The 21,282-nt window shown below is 35.8% G+C and overlaps 1 protein-coding gene across 2 annotated transcripts in view; it reads right to left on the reverse strand.

Moving 5' to 3' along the window:
• SPRED1 (sprouty related EVH1 domain containing 1) overlaps positions 1-21,282 on the reverse strand; it is a 54,517-nt gene that overhangs the window by 11,642 nt on the left and 21,593 nt on the right. The window contains exons 1-4 of one of the 2 annotated variants that reach the window (XM_085225081.1): positions 9,121-9,188; positions 8,759-8,933; positions 3,505-3,673; positions 2,212-2,261 (exon numbers count right to left, since the gene is read on the reverse strand). In XM_085225081.1, coding sequence (XP_085081207.1) covers positions 2,212-2,261; positions 3,505-3,673; positions 8,759-8,933; positions 9,121-9,173 — 447 coding nt within the window. In that variant the 5' untranslated portion in view covers positions 9,174-9,188. Of the gene's footprint in view, positions 1-2,211; positions 2,262-3,504; positions 3,674-8,758; positions 8,934-9,120; positions 9,189-21,282 lie in introns of those variants that run through there. The other variant, XM_085225080.1, reaches the window with a different exon arrangement.

Below are 21,282 nucleotides of genomic sequence, written 5' to 3' on the forward strand. Positions count from 1 at the left end.
GAACAGCTCATTTAATAAAACAGGAAAAAATAAATTATTACCCCTTCAAACTGTATGTGTATGCGCACGTATGTGGAGGTGGGACAAGCCAGCATGACTCCTCACATCCACGATACATTAAATCAAATGGTCTTACCAGTCTTTTAAATTAAAAAACAAAACAAAACAAAACAAAACAAACAAACCAAAAACAAACAAACAAACAGGATAAGGAAAGGAATTAATCACTTTGAAGAGAATGATCACTATTTGGCTATTTCTAGGATTTTGTTCTTGATGACTGTATCTGTTGTTCCTAAAAAAAAAACAACACCACTTCTACACTGACATTCATAAAGCTGTAATTATGAATTAGTTATTGATATATAAATTTTATTTAAATGAAGCATAGGTACATCAGGGTGGGTTCAACATTCCCTGCATTTCCTCTCCCTCCTTCCAGTATTCTAGTAGGAAAGTAATTCTACTAACATTTATTTCACCATGCTTCGCAGATATGTTAAGAGAAATTTGACAGCTTTCTCGCCTCTAGAAAACAGGTAAATCTTATTTATCCAGAGCATGAATCTATAATTAGGCAATGTGTGCTACAGGAAATTCATAAAGTACATTTTCCTGAGCAGAATGTAAAGAGATAATTTTGCCAGCAGTTTCGAAAAGGGACCGTATCTGTAATACACATAATAGATTATGCATATTTACTTCTTTTCCTCACTTTCTCGAAAACAAACTTTGCAAATACATAGAATCAAAGACATTTGCTTCAATTTTGACATCCTTATATAGAAACATAACAGCGAGGCACCATAATCAAGAAGTAATTAGTTTCCTCTAATCTCATTAGGCCTGCAGAAATTGCTCAATTATTAATCTTTGCAATAAACCGTGTTTAAACAAGCCTTTTAAAGCTTATTAAGGATTGCATTAGCTTTGGCCCACATCTCCTCTACTATATAAAAACTTCATTTTTACTTTAAATCCAAAACATCCAACTTTAAAGCAATTTTAAATACTGTAAGATAAAACACTGCAAATAAAGAGCAACAACAGGTGGTTGAGAGACCAACTCTTAGACAAATTTCTTTCTTCCACCATTAAATGGAAGGCAACCAGGAGACACTTCTGCATTACCACTGCATTGCAGCATCCTTTCAAAACACTTGACTGTTCCTCATACCATAATTTGATTCTGTAAAATAGGCTACTAACTTGATTTTTTGTTACAGAGTACACTGCACCTATACATTCTAACAAAGAATTTAATTCTGCATAAATGGCAAAACTCCATCCTCAAGAAAACTTTCATACTATCAGTTTTCTGAATAGTTGCTAAGATCCCTGAGTCAACTTGTTTGTCTAACAGCTTCACATTAAAGATCTGCACTCTGAAAAGTGAATGTGTGTGCGTGAATTAAGACACTGCTTTCCCTCCAAGTGTAAACAAAAAAGATGACAAGCACTAATAGACACTAGTGTTTTTTTACCCAGTTGTATTGAACTTATTTATTGCATATATGTACTCTATCTGTTCTTATTACTAGTTTTTTAATTGCACAGATTCTTGTATGTTACAAGGCAGTGCTACAGTATTTGATAACGGTATTTGTCTCAAGTATTGTAATGCTGAAACATAACTCAGGGCAGGTTACCTCTCATGTTGTTATGATCTATAGAAATTGAATGGTGCCAACAAAGACCAATAAAAATTTGACACTTAACAAGTGAATGCTTTATCTTAAGTGTGATTTGTTTTCTAATTATCTGAATTTTTGCCTTTGTATGGACAATATTTTTTTTTATCACTATCTCTTAATCTTTCCAGCCTTTCAGTGTTGGAAGCGTGTATCACTGCAAAGTAAAATCTAGAAAAAAAGTAGAGTGTGCACGTAAAAGAAAAAGAAGATCTTGACCCCTAAAAATATTCTTCTGAATAAAAGTAATTCTCCCACAATTTCAAAGAGGTCATATAAGCTAGAAGTGATATTTTTAACTTAGGGTGGTTAACCATTCTATCGATTGAATACTCTTTACTTAGTTTAGGACAGATAATAACTTAAGTCTTTCAGATAACTGTTCTGGAACTTATTTTATAACATCCAATTTAGTTTTCTTGTTCCACTTATTTTGTTTATTCTCACTAATGAAAGAAGTTGTTCAAACATGTTCTTCTATAAGTAACCACATTGTTTATATAAAAATTAAAATACTCACTTGAAAGCAATCTTCTGCCACTTCAATATCATTTTGAGAGGGTGGATAGCCTACAAAAAAAATTTTTTAAAATTGTTAAAAAGAATTTTTTTAATTCACTGTTTATTGCTTTCAATAGTTCACATCATCCTTCAATAATCCAGCTGTGGGAAGTAGACTTATATACTTTTTTTAAGCAGTAGATCACTGCATTTCAAGTTGATTTTATTATGTATCATTCCTTACTTATGTGATTTTATTATTAAATGTACCTCATCATACTCTTATCTTGTTGACACCATTCACTGTAAATTAGAATGAAGGGAATGCATTCTTGCTAGCATAATAGTTTGAAAATCAAGGGCAGATTATATTTGGTTAGCATGAATACATGTTGTCCTATGTTCTTCTGTTACAAAGCAGCAGAAACTGGAATTGTGAGACAATAAGAGAAAAAATGACTAACGTCCCTATTATTTCTCTTGCAAAAATCAGTTCAGAAGCCACTCTAGTATGACAAAAAGAATCTTCAGAAACATGCTTCTTCTCTTTGCTAATATAACATACATTAAAGAAACTAAATTTGCAGCTAAGAACATAATATTTTGTTTAATTTTCTCCCTTTGAGTTACTTTATTTCTTAAAAAACAAGAAGAAAAAACAAACAAAAACATCCCCACAAACCTTAAAGAGACATTCTTCCCACTCAATAGAAATTTATTTTCTCCCCTTCCCCCCTTCTTCCATCTAGCAATACATTTATCATATTTTCAATTTCAACATTGAGGCTTTATGAGCTTCAGTTTGTACACTAGTTTCCATGAGATCAGTGAATCTCTGGAACCAATTAGGTATATTACTGTTACAGAAAATTCTTCTGAAGTCCCATCTAAATCTGTCCACCATACTATTCAGTTTACTAACAGCTGACAAGTTAGAGCATGGACTGAAGTTTTTATCACATAATTTCTTAAAACATTCAAGTTCAGAGTTTAAGAAGACAGAAGCTATAATGAGCTTCTGAGAAGACAGATGTAAGCAAGAAATGTGACTCTGGCTTATTCCATTATCTCTTTAAACAAAAAAAAAAAGCAATGCTTTTGATTTAGGGAAATTACCTTATTAGTGTTGGTGAAACAATTAAAGACACTTGAATGAACAGCACTTTCAAAACGCCTATTTTAAAACTGTTACAATCTCAACTTGGTACTGACCAATCCACATCTTTAAAAGTTGATACCGTATTGAAGTACTTTGCATATCACCTCTTATTAAACACACAAGAAAACTTAACTCCTTCATCTGAATAGGTACCTTGAGAAATATCCTCCACTGCTCTCCGAATACCTCTGTCAAATGCTCTTGCATCAGCAGGACTCTGAAATGTGAGGCCAAACTTTTTGTCATCAATCTTCCAGTGGTAAAAAGTTGGAGTAACTTTGTTGTAAACTAGGTCCTTCTTTAATGTGCATTCCAAGACCACCTTCCAGAAAAAAGACAGGAGGAAAAAGATATCAGTGACTAATAGAGAGAACTTATGAACAAAATGTAGTCTTCTGAAAATATTCATCAAAAGAGCAGATAAAAGCCCCTGTTTAAACTTCTTGCTATTGTAAGTGGGCGATTTTAAATTAGCTTCCTTGATGGCCAAATTATTCACTAACAGTTACTGATACAGTAACTGATACAATGGTACAGGCTCAGGATACTGTGTACTGACTGCATTTTCCCTGTGAGATTCTCATCCCCGCAACAAGTACTGACACACTTACTAGAAGTTCTGCAAATGAAATAGGCCACACTTGAAAAAACATTAGCAGAAAAATGTTTTTAATAAACAATATTACAGTATCATTGGGAATTTTATTTGTATTATTACTTTAAAAGTTTTTTGAGTGCTGAACTAATTTTACACTGCTTTCAGGCAGTTTCCTCTCAGTAAGACAGGTAAGAATACGTAACTATTTGCCTTTGAAACCATTTTAGATATACATACACATTGTTTATTAATTAAAATCACTCCCTGTACATCTTTTCTCCACTTTAAGTTAGCTGATTTTAAAAATATATTTGCATATTTAATTTACTCATTTCAATCAATTCGATCATTTTTGAATGTAACCATCAATGCATCGAATGTTTCCTGACAAATAATTCAAGACGAACAAGCAAGTCTGAAGGAGTGTGCATTCATCTGTCCCTGTATCACTGGATATAAACAAATAAACAGCAAGATAATCGTATCTCTATTTTACTATTAAATTCTGAAAACCTACACAGGGAAATGTGAGCAAGGAAATGTTAATACTTTATTGTTTCTACGTTACTCTATTTTCAGAATATTATGCACACAGTTTTTTGAAGAGAAAAAAATGCAAGATTTCTTTAGGCGTGTGGAAAAAGGAGGTTAATCATAGACATAACAGAAAAATAGCTAAGTTAAAAAAAACAATTGTCTTACATACCCTCCTCTACTTGACAAATTATTACATAGGCAAATAGATTTTTTTTTCCTCCTGCTCTTCATTACTTATTCCCCCTAGACCAGAACCCACTGCTGATCATCACCCCTTGCATTTTACTGCCTCTAATCCCTGTTCCTAGAAGACTGGTATTTTTTTCCACACACGCAAACCCTTTCTACACTAAAATGTTTTTACTCCGCTCTGAATTCCATCCAAAATGCTTTTTTTACTTTTTTTTTTTTTTTTTTTTTACTTTCTAAAAACTCTCTAATATGCAATGAGGCAACAAAAATCACTCTGCAGGTCTACAGCGTACTCAATGACCATCTCTGCTTCCTTTTGATTATTTTTATCTTGCTTCCTCTAAAGAAGAAAAACAGTTCAAAATGAAGACTTCACATGTCATCTCATTTACTAGGCCTGGGATGACTGCTAGGGTATCTCTGCCATATTAAACACCAACTACTCCCACATTCTATTGCATGCAGTTTCATTCAAAATCTCAACAGAAAAAACCACAAGGCGGATTTCTCTCTAGTATCTCAATGAACACCTGCTCCAGAAGGAGTTAATACAGATTATTAGTTATCTCCATTTACACAGTTATCTGCTGTTCAGAAGAAAAATGTTGAACTTTTTCACCCTGATTGATAATCCAAAACGTATGAGCCACATTCTTCAGAAAAAACACACCTAGTAAAGGACTGGAGAAGAACACAAGATAGATAGGTCTATTAGAATTTTCATTCCAGAACGTAAGATTCCCCAAAGTCTAAAAACCTGTAAGCTTGAGCATAATGTATGTTTAACACTGCTGTTACTAAGATAGAAGGGAGTACTGTAAACACAGTAAAACAGAGCAGTAGAGTGACCAGGTTAGAAGGGAGTGCAATCTCTCCCAGCAGACTGGCTGGAGCCAGATCTAGGAAGGTGGGTATAATAAAGGAGGAAACGTGTTATTATGTCAAGGGTATTTTGTGAAGACTTTACATTCCAACACAGATCTAAACACCCTGGGTAAACCAGCAGGGAGCATTCCCTCTCCTAAATTACTTCAGTGGTGCCACCACTTTGATTTCCTTCTCAGTTGACAAGAATGCTTTTTATCAACCCCATGAAATGTTTTAAAAAGCTAACCGTACCACACAAATTTTGTTATCTTCTACATGCTGACTGAAGTTGGTTCCTAACAGTACTGACAATAACCTAACTCTCAAGTATATAAAGAAACAAGGAGGAAAAACCTCAGGATCACAGCAACAAGGAACCCCAATACTGATGTTCAGTCCCAAAACACTTAATTTATAGAGCTGAAAGATTAAGACCTACAGCCTTGATTGTGAGCCCATGTATGCCATAACTTATATGGAGAGATTCGGCATTTTAGAATGGAATTGCAGTTGTCAGTAGTGTCAGATGCAATACACGAAGAAGATGCAACTAAGGTCAATTAACAAGAAGAAAGAAGAAACCTTTCTCATTCATTTCGAGTACAGCCACTGAAGAGGCAGCTGGAGTATCCTAGTGTGGATTTCCAGTTGTTTTACAATCAGATCCACTGATCTGATTTACTACCACGTAGGCCTGAACTGTTATACTTGTGTTACGATTACCACGTATCTAAGGCAAAACCCACAGATACGAAACATATTTGCTCTCTAACTTGACGTATTTCAGAACTCACATTTCCCCATCTCCCAGAAAAGTGCTCAAATTTCCATCATGTATCTTTTTTTTTGTTTGTTTGTTAATATATAAAAAAATACAGGATAAGGGAATTTTCATTCTTTTTTGGAAGGTGGACAAATTCACAAAAGGAAGAGTTGGCAGTCAGAGGAAATAAAAAAAAAATACTTTTACAAATCTAGATTTTAAGGGTGTAACATGACAGCAGAAGAGGAAAAAAAGAAAGATCATCTGTAAGGATAAGCTTTTTCTTTCCTTGAAAAGAGGAATTTTAAGAAATGGTAGTATTTTTTAAAAAATATTTATCAAACAGAATTACATTTCATCGTGTCTTTTTTTTCCTCCCTATATTCTAAGATATAAAAATGCATGGCCAAAGATATACAGGCTAGAAAATTAATTGTTTGGCTTCATTAAGAAAAAAGTTTAAAGTTGTGCTAGAAAGCGAATCCTCAGGAATATCCCTAAGAACAAACATAAAACAGTTACCTACACAGAAAGATAAGCTCAGAATGACATTAGAACCAGTGATCTGATACTTATCCAACAAAATTTCTCTTCCTATTTCTATTACGCCCTCTTGAAAAAGTATCATGACATGATATCTTTATGTATCTTGATGTAGGACCTTGCTTCTTTTATGCTAACAAGGGTCTTGCTGCATACCATGCAAGTTTGTTGTTAATTCATTACACATTAGCTTTTGTATTATTTGGAGCCTGAGGAAGTACATGCATCTCTTTACTCTGTTAGCAAATCATCATCGCTGGTTCTACAGTATTTCTCCCCACAGTCTAAGTCCGTATGTGTTAGGTCCTTGAACTTCATTCAGTGCAAACTGGATAGGTGTTCTTACTGCATTTCTTATTTATCCTGTATTTCTGAGTGGCTGACTTCCAACAGCAATCTCCTAAAACTACAGTAAGATCAAACTCTGCCTTGACAGACCAGCAGCCAACAACATGGGGGAGTGTGGGGGAGGAGGTGCATTTTCAGGCCTAAAAAAGTCTGGAAACACATTCATAGTAACACAGACTGGCTTTTGGACAGGAAGAGGTGCAAAGACATTTAAGCCTTCTACCAGAAGCGGAAATGAAACAAGGCTTGCCCAGGGGAACTGGGAGAGAGAACACAAACAGGGACACTGATGGCTGCAACATTTTCGTATGCATGTGGGAGAAACATCAAATCAGCCTTGAGTTCTGAGCATTTTATTTCCCTTAGATTCTGAGGGTAAGCAGTGAACACTGAAAGCATTAAGAATTAAGAGAAAATTGTCAAGTACTTCTAAATGCAATTAAGCTGCTCAAAACCAGCTTCAATACATCTAAAAAAAAGTTCTAAAGGGAACTACTGCAAAGTGAGGAAGGAACTGCAGGTGCACATAGCTCTGCAGGAACACAGGGTACTCTGCTAATAGCACTACGCCTCGCTGAAACAACTGAGTCAGCAGAATTTCTATTTATACGCTCTCTTCCTACAGCAGTCACAGTCAAGGCAGAAAACTCAGCAGTCCTGCCTCAAGGGAGAAATTGGTATGCTTCAGAAGAATCAGCAGTACAGTGTAAGAAGCAATCCTACCTTTTAAGCCTACACAGCTTAAGTTTAAGGAATTGTAAATTGGCAGAAAAGAGTAAGTCTTTGATAGAAGGCAATAGGATAGACATTTTGTGTTTTCCCCCTTTGGAAAACTGTTTGTCACACAAGTACACAAACAAGCCTTATCCAGTCAATTTTGTCTTCTCTAGATCTGCATGCAGCAACAGCTGATACTCTATGCTGGTTTTCCTTCCCTGAGACTGACTTTCATGATGCAATTTAAGACAGTCATTTAATTTACTGCAGCTCATAAATAAATACTGCCTATGTGTTCCATCAAACCAGATGAATTACTTGAATTACTGGATCCGCTAACTTTGTGATTTCTTCCCGTACAGAAAAGTTGTTGTTTTTTTTTTACATCAAAAGGGGACCTTTTACTTGCCATAGTCAAATTCCTCAAAAAAACAAATCATTACTGAGCAATTCCTCCTGACTTTATGTTAACAAATTATGTTGACAACACTGCTAATACACATAGCATGGATGAACAAGTTAACAAACAGATTTTACTTTGACCCTCCACCAGAAAAAAAAAAAAAAAAAGGAAAAAAAAGAATACCCAAATGTTTTCCCAAGCAGATGAAAATCTGCAATGAAAAATTGTGTTTTAAGGTTTCTAAAAGGTATATGTTTAATTCTAAAAATGTATCTTGTTACTTAAAGTAAGTAGTTGGATCTGTAGGTCTACAATCATACGAACTCCATTCAGTAACATTATTAGATTGAGATTATAAGTTTACTTTCCAGTCTACAAGCAACAATATGCAAGCATCTATTCTTAGGCTCTATGTCACTAAACAGATGTAAATCATTACCGTTTTATCCCTGAGTCGTTCTCCATGGATAAGAAAATCAGCACAGCTATTCTCTTCCTGGGGAATGACTTTGAAGACTGTGACACAGCTTAGTCCACCCCCTCCAAGTGGTAACCATCCACCACTTGAGTCATCTCGGGTCATCACCACAGCTCGCACTCGTGCATAACTATTACTGGAAGAGACGCAGAAGAAGAAATTAGTTTTCCATAAATGCAAAACAGCTAGTTAGGAAAACGTGACAAAATAAACAAGCAAAAAAAAAAAAAAAAACAACCCAAATTAAACAAACAAGAAAACCAGCCTAGCAACAACAATAATGCAAACCACAGAAAATAAATAAATAAAAAAAAACACAACACCTTAACAAACCCACAACCAAGAAATTCACATTTTGGAGGCTGAGTGCTTCCATAACTGCTACCCAGAAGAAACCATTCTAAAAAGTCTCTCAAACATTCCCATCTAGTTTCATGTTCTCACCAGGACTACTTCAGGAGTTTGCACTTTTACTTGGAGCTTACGTGTGAATCCTCGTAAAGAAACAATCAGACAACATAATTCCTAAGAATCAACATTTATATTCTTCTAGAAACTTCGCAGTCAGTGATCTAGCTAGAGGGCTGGGGGCAGGATAAGAGTATGAATCAACTCCTGATTTATTTTAGACTAATCATGAAGCGAGTCATTCACCATGAAATCACACAGAAAAGAGAACAAGAAAGCAGAAAGAGGTCAGGCCTTCTGCCACTGAAACCTAAACAAGAACAGGCTTCCGGCCAGAAACGCTGCTCCCTCCCTCCCATGTACAGAAGCCCTCCTTTGAAGGGTTTAGTCAGAACACATGGAGTTTGACAGTAAAATTGCTTATGGCTACTTAAAATCTAATATTTCTAGTACCCATTAGCTGGTTCTTGCCTATACTTGCAGTGTATTTTACAATTTAATGATTATTTTCATCATTTAGTATTTTCATAAAATAAACAGCTATTGCTTCTTTCCATCCAGATTTCTTTTCCAGAGTCTCAGAAAAAAACAGTCTGTAACCTTCTCTCTTACATTTTACTTAATTAAATCACACATTTTAGTTTTGAGCATGAATTTGATGCTGCGTGTGCTGTAAAACCGCATTTTTTGTCAAGGAAGAAATATGATTCTACCCTACATTCTAAATATGGTTTACTGCATGAATGAGTATCCCAGCACTTCAAGAAAAATAAGCCCCAAGGTATCTTTTGCAATGTATTTCTGATCTACAGTTTGAGTACTTATGCCAGTAAGGAGTGAATAGGAAATATTAAAAGGGGACAAAGCTATTTTTTCTGTACAGAAATACTTGCGATACAACCATTACCAATGTCAGCGTTTCACGGGCTGGTTCGGCCCCGTTCTGTGATTACTGGGCAGAGGGACCCACAGATCCGTGCCTCCAGAAAGGGGAAACAGGGGACCCCAAAATCATTAAAAACAGCAGCAACGATCTGAGGAGAAACAAACTGATTTACTAAATATGGTATCAGAACGCATGATAACACACTATAATACAATATAATACAATATAATTAGAATTGGAGCTAATCAATCAAATAAAATGAGAGAGAGTGTCCAAAAAAGCTGAAGGCTTAGACTAATGGCGTGCAGTTGGGACAAGCAGCAGCGAGAGAGCCTGATGATTGAAAAGAGGGACATCAGGTGACCTACCAAGGCCTTATATGTGCTCCCCCTGAACAGGAATGATAACAGAACAGCAAGCAGTCTGGTAGGGAATGCAGCCGTTCTTCACTTCCAGACAGGTGCCCGGAATTGGAGCATTAACTCTTTAACTCCCAGTGCACACCATGATGCAGGATGTGGAATACCATGACAACTAAACTTGTATTTTAAAAAAGTCTAATTTCCTGAAATGTCCCAAAATAATGGAAAATAGGCTCTTTTTTTGTGTGTGTAATTAATACATTACGTTCAAAGACATATATGATTCATACATATGATTCATATACACGTGTATGTATATTTATATAAAGAATTTTGCTGCAAGCATTTAAAGCCTAAATATATAAAGGTCTGCAGAATGGGGGAAAAAACAAGACCATCCAATTTTAGCTTACAAGCAAGTTAAGTTGTTTATAGAGACTTTCCTCACCCCCCAACAAACGAAAAACTAAAACTAACCTCCTCCTCTTAAACTTGTAGTTAAAACAACACTTTCTCTGTACCTATACTTAACACAGTGATAATTTCAGATTGCAACCGTCCACTTAAGGTACAAATAATCATTTGTCTCTTATTTGTCTCACATGAGCCTCTTCTGAAGAGCAGAAGGTGCCTGGACCTTCCTGTGGAATCACAGCAAACAAGATGCACTAACTAGTTAAACCTACACTGTATTTCCACTATTCTCTCTTCAAGCCAACTACAAATTTAGCTTAGAAGTTATTCATTTTGTAAACTTCATTGACAATCTGGATATTAGAATTCTCTTTTATATACTAGTAGAACTACTAAACTATTCAGTAACAGTTCAGATAAACATCATTTAGAGGTAGCCAAAGAACTTCACTTAGAGTAGATGAGAAAAAAATGCAACTTTTTACGCTCCACACCCATTCGCTTTTTGAAAATTGAAGGAGAAGGAAAAGGTAGAAGTAGCACATGATACTTCAGAAGCTTAGCTCCTTCCATTTCCCAGAAGTCTTCTTGCAGTGTTGGATTTCTTTTTTTTCCTTCCCCTTCCATAGTGGGAAGCCTAACGCAGACTAGTTAACAATCTTGTGTTTTCCTTCCATATTTTCTATCCTTCCGACTATTTTAATAGGCAATACTTATCCTTTCATACATTTTAGAAACTACTGTCAAATCCACTCCATTAGTGCAAGAGCCAAAGTAAAGGTGCCCAGCAGGTAAATCTGTAATATTGACTGAATAACTTTTTAATTTGAGAAGAAACATTTTTTCCAGACAACTACCATATAAGTTAATTGGATAAATTCATTACTGCACTTGCATAACAATGCCAAAACCAAGAAATTGCTTTATTTATTATTAAGAAAAAAAAACCTAACAATTGTTATCAATAGTCATCTTTAGTAACAATACAATCTGGCAAAACAGCAGCAGAACTCACAGGGATTTCAATTTCCAGAAATCTCTGCAAAACAGAGCTGCCTATCACAGCACTGGTGGTACTGAAACCAGCTAGCTCTCCTATGTCCCCCTATCTGGCATAACTGGGAACATCTAGCACTAATTGTTAAAAGGCTGTGATGGTTTAGCTGTGGGAAAGAGGGCGAACAAGGCTCCAGTGTTCTTCTGCACCATCCCTTAAGTATTTTTAAAACCTACAGCCTGATACATTTACCTGCTCCTGCATGTTCAGATATTGCTGATAGAGCAGCTTGTCAGAAGAAAAACGAACCACAAACAGAAATTAGTTGAGCACTGCTCAACTTTTCAGAGGGCCACCACAAGTGTGAAAGGCAGTTGGAGGGGAAGCATTGCAACAGCAGGCCCAAACCTACTGTATTACATGCAAGGTTTCCTGAGAGCCTCTGATTTTGGTTGTGGCCACTCGAAATTTGAGTCAGAGAAAGGTTTATGGGAAAGGCAAAACAGCATTTTGCTCATAAGAGCTCCCTGCTTCCCAAAAGCAGAGATGCTGTACTCTCTGGTGGTACTTAGTTACTTGGGGAAAATCATACTGTAGGTAAATTCCACTCCCCCACCCCAGCTCATCACAATTTATAATTTCTTGTAATCACTTAATACCATATTGCTACCTCCTTACCTAAGGCACACTACTGTTAGATAGGTAAGTCCTATTCTCATAATTCTGAATTGCTGTTGGGTTCCACTGTAGTGATCTACAGCCTTCACTCATGTTCACTATAAGAACATTAAGCACTAAAATCTGACCACAGGTATTAAAGGCAATCCTCTCTCTCCAAAATCTATATTGTATACTTGGACCCAAAGTAACTTCTGACCTGAATGAACAAACTGTTTGTTCCAGCCTGGGAAGCACTCCCTTGGCCCTGACAGGCAGAGATCTTCAGCCTAACAACTAATGAATAATCCCTTCAGGACAGAGGGGATGGATTTTTTTCTTCTCTCAGCCCCCTTCCTTTAAACGTGATTTTCTTAGTTTTGGGTATTTCTTATTTGCAATATCAAGCCAATGAAAGATACCAAAGTATTATTATTACAACGTTTATCCTTTCTTCCATTAAGGATCCAAGAGACTGAAGGCTAAGGATTTTCAGCCAATATATTTTCCCCAGAGAAAAAGAGGAAGAGATGTAGAAGAAGCAAACAACAAACAGCAACAATAAAAAAACAGTTATCTTGTTGCATTCCATTTATTTTAACCCAATTTCTAGGAAAAGACTTGCATACTGTTGATTCATACTAAACATTACACATCTTTTATATTGCAGTTACTGTAGGACTGAGAAATAATTGTGATCTCAAAAAATGTTTGCACAGACAACCAAAGTGCAATATTATAAAACCACGATTGCTATTAAAAAAACAAAAACAAAAGCAAACTGGTTCTGTAAGTTAGAAAACTGAACTACATAAGAAATTGATCCTCCTAGCTTAAGAAATTTTATTCTGGTTTCTTTCAGAACTGGAAAGCAGCTTTGTAGAAAAGGACCTGGGTATCCAGCTGGACACCACACGAGCCAACAATGCGCCCTTGTTGCCAAGAAGGGCAGTGGTGTCCTGGAGCAGTACTGCCAGCAGGCCACGGGATGCAACCTTGCCCCTCTGCCCTGGAGTGGTCTCACCTGAAGTGCTAGGCCCAGGGGGACTCTCCAGTGCAAGAGAGGCATGGAGCCGCTGGAAGGAGGCTAGTAAAGGGCTGCATAAACACATGTCCTGGTTTTATCAGTGTCCCATATCAAAACATCATCCAACAATAAAACAAAATGAAAACATAAATAACTGCAGATGACTGAGCACTGACACAGGCTGCCCGGATGCTGTCGAGCATCTTCCTTGGAGACCTCTGAAAGCTGTTAGAGCAAGGGTTGGACCAGATGGACCCAGAGATCTCTTCTATTCTCAACCATTCCGTGGTTCTTTTATTTAGTGCAGTATTTCAAAGCGCAACCATTTCAAAAATACATTCAAAATTTTAACTAATTTGCTTTAATTTATGAGAATTCACGTTAGTTTGAAGTAAGAGTTGTCACTGCACACAACTACAAGATAAAGACTTCTGACAAGGTTTAAAAAAAGGCATTTTGAATTCTGAAAACTCTTGACACATTTTGCTAAGAAAATACACTGTCATCACTGGTGCACAAGTAACAGCTCCAGGCTGATCTCAGTGCAAGCTTGTCATGGATCAAGGCTCCATACCTTTGACTAACACTTTACACATGTACTTTAACCCCTCCAACTTCTGGTGCAATACACCTGTGTGTTTGTAGCCTCACCCAAAGAGCATACGTGAACCACACTTGGCTTTTTATGGCTCTCATTATCCAAACAGCTTAGCAGATAATTTTACAATTCCCAACTTCAGAAGTGTTTATGAGTACGTGCATGCCCAGGATACCAAAAGGTAATACCAAACCGCTGAGCTAAAGTCTATTTGACTTGCAGATAACATTTGTTGAGTATTGACTCAATTTAGAAAAAAATAAGTAATTTGACCAGTATCACTTGAACACACCAGTAACCTGCTGATGATATAAAGCCCCTTCTTACTGAAAGTTTAGAGAATGACTGCCGCCAGCATGAGACACTAATGACTTGTCTACAACAGGAGACGCAAATATAGTACTAAACAAGACAATTTACATCAATAGAACAAATGACAGTATATCCTATCATTTTGTATGTAAAAGAAACTGCTGTGCATATATGTATTTTTTTTGCAGGAGCTATGTAAGAGACTGCCTGACACAAGTGTTACCTTTCTCCTCTCACAATTCTAACAGCAAATCAGAATATGCATCAAGCCATCATGCTGACAGAAGGCAATACTTTATTGATTTTTCTCCTTTAAATTGAGAGTTAAAAGGTATGTTATAAGGACAGAAGTTACAGCAACGAGGCATAGCTGCAATAACTAAGAAATGCATTTTTGTTAGCAAGAAAAGACATGGATTTTCAGGAGGTATTACTAGACCAATGCTGGTACATTTAGGAGGCTAGTACTCACACTGACTGAAAAATGAAAAGCTGGGTTCCATAATACTTTGGACTTTCCATTTAAATAAAATGAATTGGATGTTCCTGCTTGAGCAAAATAGCTCTTATAGAAACACAAATTACTGAGCAAACTAGCCTGAACCCAACATGGCAGAAATAAAAGGCTACACTGGAAACTATCATCTAAGAAGGGAATAACTCATATCTGACTGAGTCTCACAAAAAAACACAATAAAGACCCAAACTGCACAATGGTTATGTAGCAGAAGAGATCTTATAACTTGAAAAACGAAGTGTTTGACAACATATATACAACTCAAATTTGAAAACAAGACAAAAAAAAAAAGCGTCAAAAGGGGAAACTGTCAAAACAGTATATTATTGTTGTTATTTCTCCTTTTAAACATAACATGAGGAAAAAAAATAAAACTGGTGTTCTAAAATCACATTCCTATTTGAATATAGAAAACTTAAGATTTGTAACAGTGTAAAGTAAGTGAAGCTGCAAAGAAAAATGGCTATTGCTGCAGGAACTTTAATAAAACCCGAGTGCACATGAACTAAGAAGCTGTTTAGCAAGTTGAAAACCATGAAAACTACCAAGTAGAAATTCAACATTTCTGTGAATAATGGTAGGCAGTTCCTGTAATTATGTATGTCATTCATGAAGATCAGTTATATGAAGTAATGTAAGTATACCAAAGGAGATCATATACTTGGGTTCCATCTCTTTCAAAGAAAATGCCTTCTGTAGAATTAAGTTTTAGTAATGGCATGGCTTTTGTAACACCATGTGATCAAGGCAGATTACTTAGAAGATTACATCTGATATCAAATATACAAGCAAGTAAAGAATACTTCCCCAAAGTTAAAAAGCACCAATGTAACATTCAAAGATGGGTGAACATGCTTTTGACACAAGGAGCAGAACTAAGAGAAGCTGCAGACTGATAAAGTTAGTAGTTCCCCTTGGAGGAGTCAGAAATGAGTAGGACTTCCACAGCTGTCTGCTCAACAACAGAGGAATGTTGATACCAGGGATTATTGGTCCAAATTCCACCCAATTTAGTAACTTGCTTCCTCAAGCTTAACTGGCTTCTTCCAGAAAAGCCTAAATTCACCTTTTTTTTATAAGCTGACAGCCAGAAATATTTACCCTCTTCATCCCTGTCCAGCTTCTCCTCTCTCTACACATTCTCATAATTTCTTCCACCTCCTTGACCAAGGAATTTCTGAAGATCCTGAGGAATCTCCTTACTGTATTTATAGCACAGAACTGCCAATTACTTCACTACCAATAATTCCTACCTGTTTCTTATCACATATCAATCAAGCTGCTGGTATCAAGGCCATATATTAATTGCAACTTGCTTTCCATAGAAACATGTAGATTGAGATGAAAAAGCCCATAGAAAAAAAAACAAATACAAACAATACGAGACTTATTTTTTTCCATTTCTTCTCATCCTTGACATCCTTTTCCATCCTTCTCATCCCATCCACATGACTTTCTAAAGAAATGATGGACGAAGCTTCAGCACTTCAGCAAACTTAGGACAAGTTTGTAGCCTGAGATGGATTCCACAGAAACTAAGACGACTTAACACTTTCATTAGCTGCTACCAGACAACATCCATCCAGGTAAAGTGGTGTTTTTGTTATTGTTCTATTTGTTTAAATAAAGATTACTGATTAAATTCTGCCTTTTATTTTCCCTGGACCGGCAATGCTTGCTATAGTTAATAATAAACAATCTAAAAAGTTTTTCAGCTAATAGTTTGTCTCTGAAAAGTCAGAATTCTCTCTCAGGACCCTTTTCATCCATTTTTACATACAAAGCATCACTCAATATACAAGAACAATTAGATCATGCTCAAAGTCAAAGCTATTAGTCATCTAGCAATCAAGATGGAGGAGACAGGACCCTAGAGTCCCAGTTATCAGGATATGAATGCACTAATCAACAAGTCACTTTGTAATCCTGCTCTTGACCAGTAAAATAAGATGAAGGTAACTAGTACACTAAAATAAGACCATACAAAGATTTCTTATGAACAGTTTCAGCTACCCTGAAAAGGTGGAAGAGTCTGTACTGCATATATATTATTTTCAAATAAGCACCTACACATGTATGTTTCTTGCATTTAACAATAATTTTCCACAAATATCTGAAAAGCTATTATTTGCCACTTAACAATGAGATACTGTTCTGCAAAACTAGACCCTGCTATACTTTTATAAACACACCAGAAAATATTGTGTTGTATTTTATGTTTTATCAGAAATTATTTCAGTTTATCCTGGACTACGCACTCTTTGGGACAGTGACTATCTGTAACAAACTAGTTCAGCAATGGTGACACTGCAAATAAATAAATAAGTAAATAAGCAAATAAATAAATAAATAAATAAAATATAAATAAATAAAAATAAAAATCTGCTCCGCCACCTTTTTTTTTTTTTTTTTAACAGGCATTTCATGCAGGCTCTTGTTCACTGCTGGTGAAAATGCAAAGCTAATGGTGGTGACTATGTTGAAAAATAGTGTTTTATAGCTGAGAATTTGCTCTATCAAACAGTGTAACTGTGTTCTTTCTATCTGCTGTCATTTCCACAGAAATAAATAGGAGGCATTACTTTTGGTGTGCCCTACCTATAAAGTTCAGTTGATGAGCTGCTATGTTTGTCTCTTGACAAAACATAAAGGGAAGGAAAAGCATCAGTCCCACTCAGTTGACTCACTTCAAGCAACACTTCATATTCGAAGGCAACCACAAAACTTAAATTTAAATCTTGTGACATTAAAACAAGTTTGCAAAAGGCCTACATCATTCCTGACATGCATTTCCACTCAACAGAAAAGGGGCAAGATCTAAAACTAAATAAAGCATCACCACACATAAAAAATAAAATTCTTCCTTTTACTGTCTTGCTGAGTTTTGACATTGCTAAGTATTTTTAAACCACATGAAGGAAAATTGTAGTTGATACTGTTAAATCACAAGCTTGTCTCAACATTTGCACTGAGATGGCCTTTTCAAAGACTTTAACCTGCTCACAGGAAAATGGTCCTGGAACACAATTTACCATGCCAAAAATCCCTAAACTGCTAAACTGCTTCTCTTTTTTAAACGTAAGATGACAAAGGAAAAAAACAGCTTCCAAAAGTTTGTTTCAAACAAGCACAAGTGGACAAATCAAAATGTCCACACTAACAAAGACTATAAGGAAAACTACAAAATGTATAACAAATAGCATGAAAATCAGAGTAAATACAAAAATCTGAACCAGCTTTAAGCGTGGTGACTTGTGAACTTACAGCTCTATTTTAAGAGGTTTTGTTTGGTGACTGAAAGGAAGCTACCACTCCCTTGCTATGCAGCACCACACTCTGTGGTCTGAATCAGTCTTTTTGTACTTCTTACAAATCTTGTATCTTTGGGAGAGGAAATAAACTGAGACAGACAAGTGAAAGACAAACGCAAAGAATTCTGCTACAGTAATCCATCAAAGGAGAGGAAACGAGATTAACGAGATTATATAAAATGTTTTAACAACGTGCCCTTTATATCTGCAATACTTCAGAATGAACATTGAGAGTGAATATTTAACTGTATGATCAGTTTGATAATCCAATACGTAACTGCATGATATGTTTGATAATCTCAGTAATAATTAGAATCTTAGCCAGCAGTCTCAAGCGTAGAAATGATTCAGAAGTCCTAAGGTCAGAGACCATCGGAACGTTAATAGAGCATCAAAACAAAAAAAAAATCTAACTAATCCTGGTTAACTGCATTCCCTACTCCAACTGCTGCTAAATTAACAGAGTTCACAATTTTCTACAAAAAGCAGTATGTAATGAATACTTGGTTCGTGAAAGAACACAACATGTAGCACAGTAACTCTGAAAGGCCTCTCACTTCAAAATGAAGACTATTTAAGTTGTATTATTTGTTGTTGTTCCAAAAGCTTGTAAGTTTGTAAACAATTGCCCAAGAAAAGGAACATAAGTTTCACATGTATTTTCCCCTGAAAATATATCAGATCAAAATAAGAACACATTCACACCTCAAAAATCATAGCTAGTAATGAGAATTCTGTTATTATCACTGAATCTCTTTAAGTCTCCACCTGGAAAAGGGTCCATGAGCTAGAATTTTCCTTGTTCTGGCAACAACAAAGTCCTAAAAAAAAAGTCCTAAAAAAAAAGCACAGTTACACCTCTGTTACATCTCTGAGATCATGAGATGATTTAGAGCAGTGATAACATCTTGATAGTTCCTCTTTCGACATTTCAAAACCACTAATGCCATTTGAAGATATATGCCTGGGGTGGGACACTTCACCTCAGGTGCAGGCAACTGCACAAAACATATGATCTGATCAGACTATCAAGGAGACAACTGCAACACAACATAATGCAAGATCAAAACTGTTTTAGGCAGCAGAGCCCAAGAGTGAGCATTGAAGAAGTCCTCCTGCTCAAGTAGATTTAAGAGACAAAAATGTCAGATCAGGAAAATTGTATTTTTTGAGTAGCTTTGACACCTGTGTTATACCGTCTTACCGGACAATACAGACTGCAATCCCCTCTAAAATGTCTGAAGTACAACTATATACCTTTTTTGTTACACAAAACGCAGTACAGTAAAATGATCTGTAAAATATGAAGTATAAAACTGAAAAATTTTCTGAAGTCAATGTAGCAAGATATATTCCCATTCCACAAATAAGTGAAGTTTAGTATTTAACAAAACTGCTAACAGTGAATCCTCACTGCATATCTAATGAAATACAAGCAGAAAATCCAAGACCCCTGCTTAGAGAGACAGAAAATGTTTTCAATAAAGAGAAAAAACAACTGTCAGAACAGACAAACATGTAGAAGACAAAGCTCAACCTCAAGAAACAGGAATCTAAGTTTGGCCCACCACTGATTTAATTCATACCCATATTCTGGTATGGACTTCTGCTCTTCTAGCAAGAGAAGGATCTTCTCTATTCATACCCCAACCACGGAGTGTAGCAGGAAAACACTATGGATTACAAATAATTTTCCCTCATTATAAAATAACAACTGAATGAGTACTTTTTTCTGCAATTAAACTGTCTGTATAAATCTGGTAAGACAGAAGTTATTAACTGCTTTGCTAGCTAAAGAAAAGCAATCAGCATTTTATTAAGCATCCTGAAAAAACGAAGTCAAAACACCAATAGCACATTACAAGTAATGTCTTCAGTGATGCTAACAGATCATCTCTGATTTTTTAGCTACAGTGTTCCCTATCTAGCAATTTAAGCCTAAAGGACCAGGTGCATCACAGAAATTAATCTGACAGTTCTCTAGACTTTGTTCACTATCCGAGACCAGGAATGAATTCACCTCACCTGAGCTTTTCATGCCAGATTTATAACTTTCTAAGGGGTCTGTTTCTTGAATCCAGTTGCACAAACATCCAAAAAGTAACTGTGTTCAAAGAGATAAAAGAATATTCCCTAATCACACAATAAGTCTTAGACAGTACTTGCTCAGCTCTAATTTTCATCCATTCTTCTAAATGTTCCTAAAGACTTATTTATAATTATTTTTTAATCTTACTAACTTGACAGAAAAGTCAAGAAAGAAATGCTGGTTAGTTTTTAAGACTTCTAGCTCCATCAACTCAACATTTTAATCATCCATGAGTAAAGCAGCTACTACTTGTTTTCCTCATCCATACATTGACTGGGAAGCGTTGTGCGACTGGTACTTGATGCAACCATCTAATTGAGGATTATCACAAAAGACTCTGTAAAAAACAAGAAAACAAACCAGTATTGACTATTCCACATGAAAAGTTGATGTTTAAAGAAAAACAGCTGACACAGTTGTTTCTTTAGGAAGCACAAAAAAGAAAAGATTGCCTAAGAGTTATTTAAGGGGAAGAAAGGGGAGCTAAAAATGCCAGAACTCAAATAACAAAAATGAAGTAATAGATGTTTCAAAAGTCAGCTACATGAAGCGAACAGGGCTGGGGGAGGAAATGCTGCTTGCATAAGTTCTTCTCTACCAAGTAAATTCAAAAACAAACAAAGTAACAGAATCCCATTTTTCTGAACAAGGAGAGACAGGAAGAAAACCTGGATGCCCTTCCTCAGTGCATAACCACAATGCATACTCTGTTAAGCAAGTACTTCTGAAGTAATGGCCTTCTATAATATACCGATAAAAACATGCGTATAAAATTTGTAGCAAGATCTTAACCAGTAAAAACTGGTTTAATTTGGTTACAATATAAACTGATTCCAGAACAAGTGAAAAAGGTAAAACACTGAAGTTTTAAATTTATAACTATATATGAATTAAATCCTTTCCAGCA

This window comes from Meleagris gallopavo, chromosome 5 (genome assembly GCF_905368555.1).
Source record: "Meleagris gallopavo chromosome 5, MGAL_WU_HG_1.1, whole genome shotgun sequence".
NCBI classification, from domain to species: domain Eukaryota; kingdom Metazoa; phylum Chordata; class Aves; order Galliformes; family Phasianidae; genus Meleagris; species Meleagris gallopavo.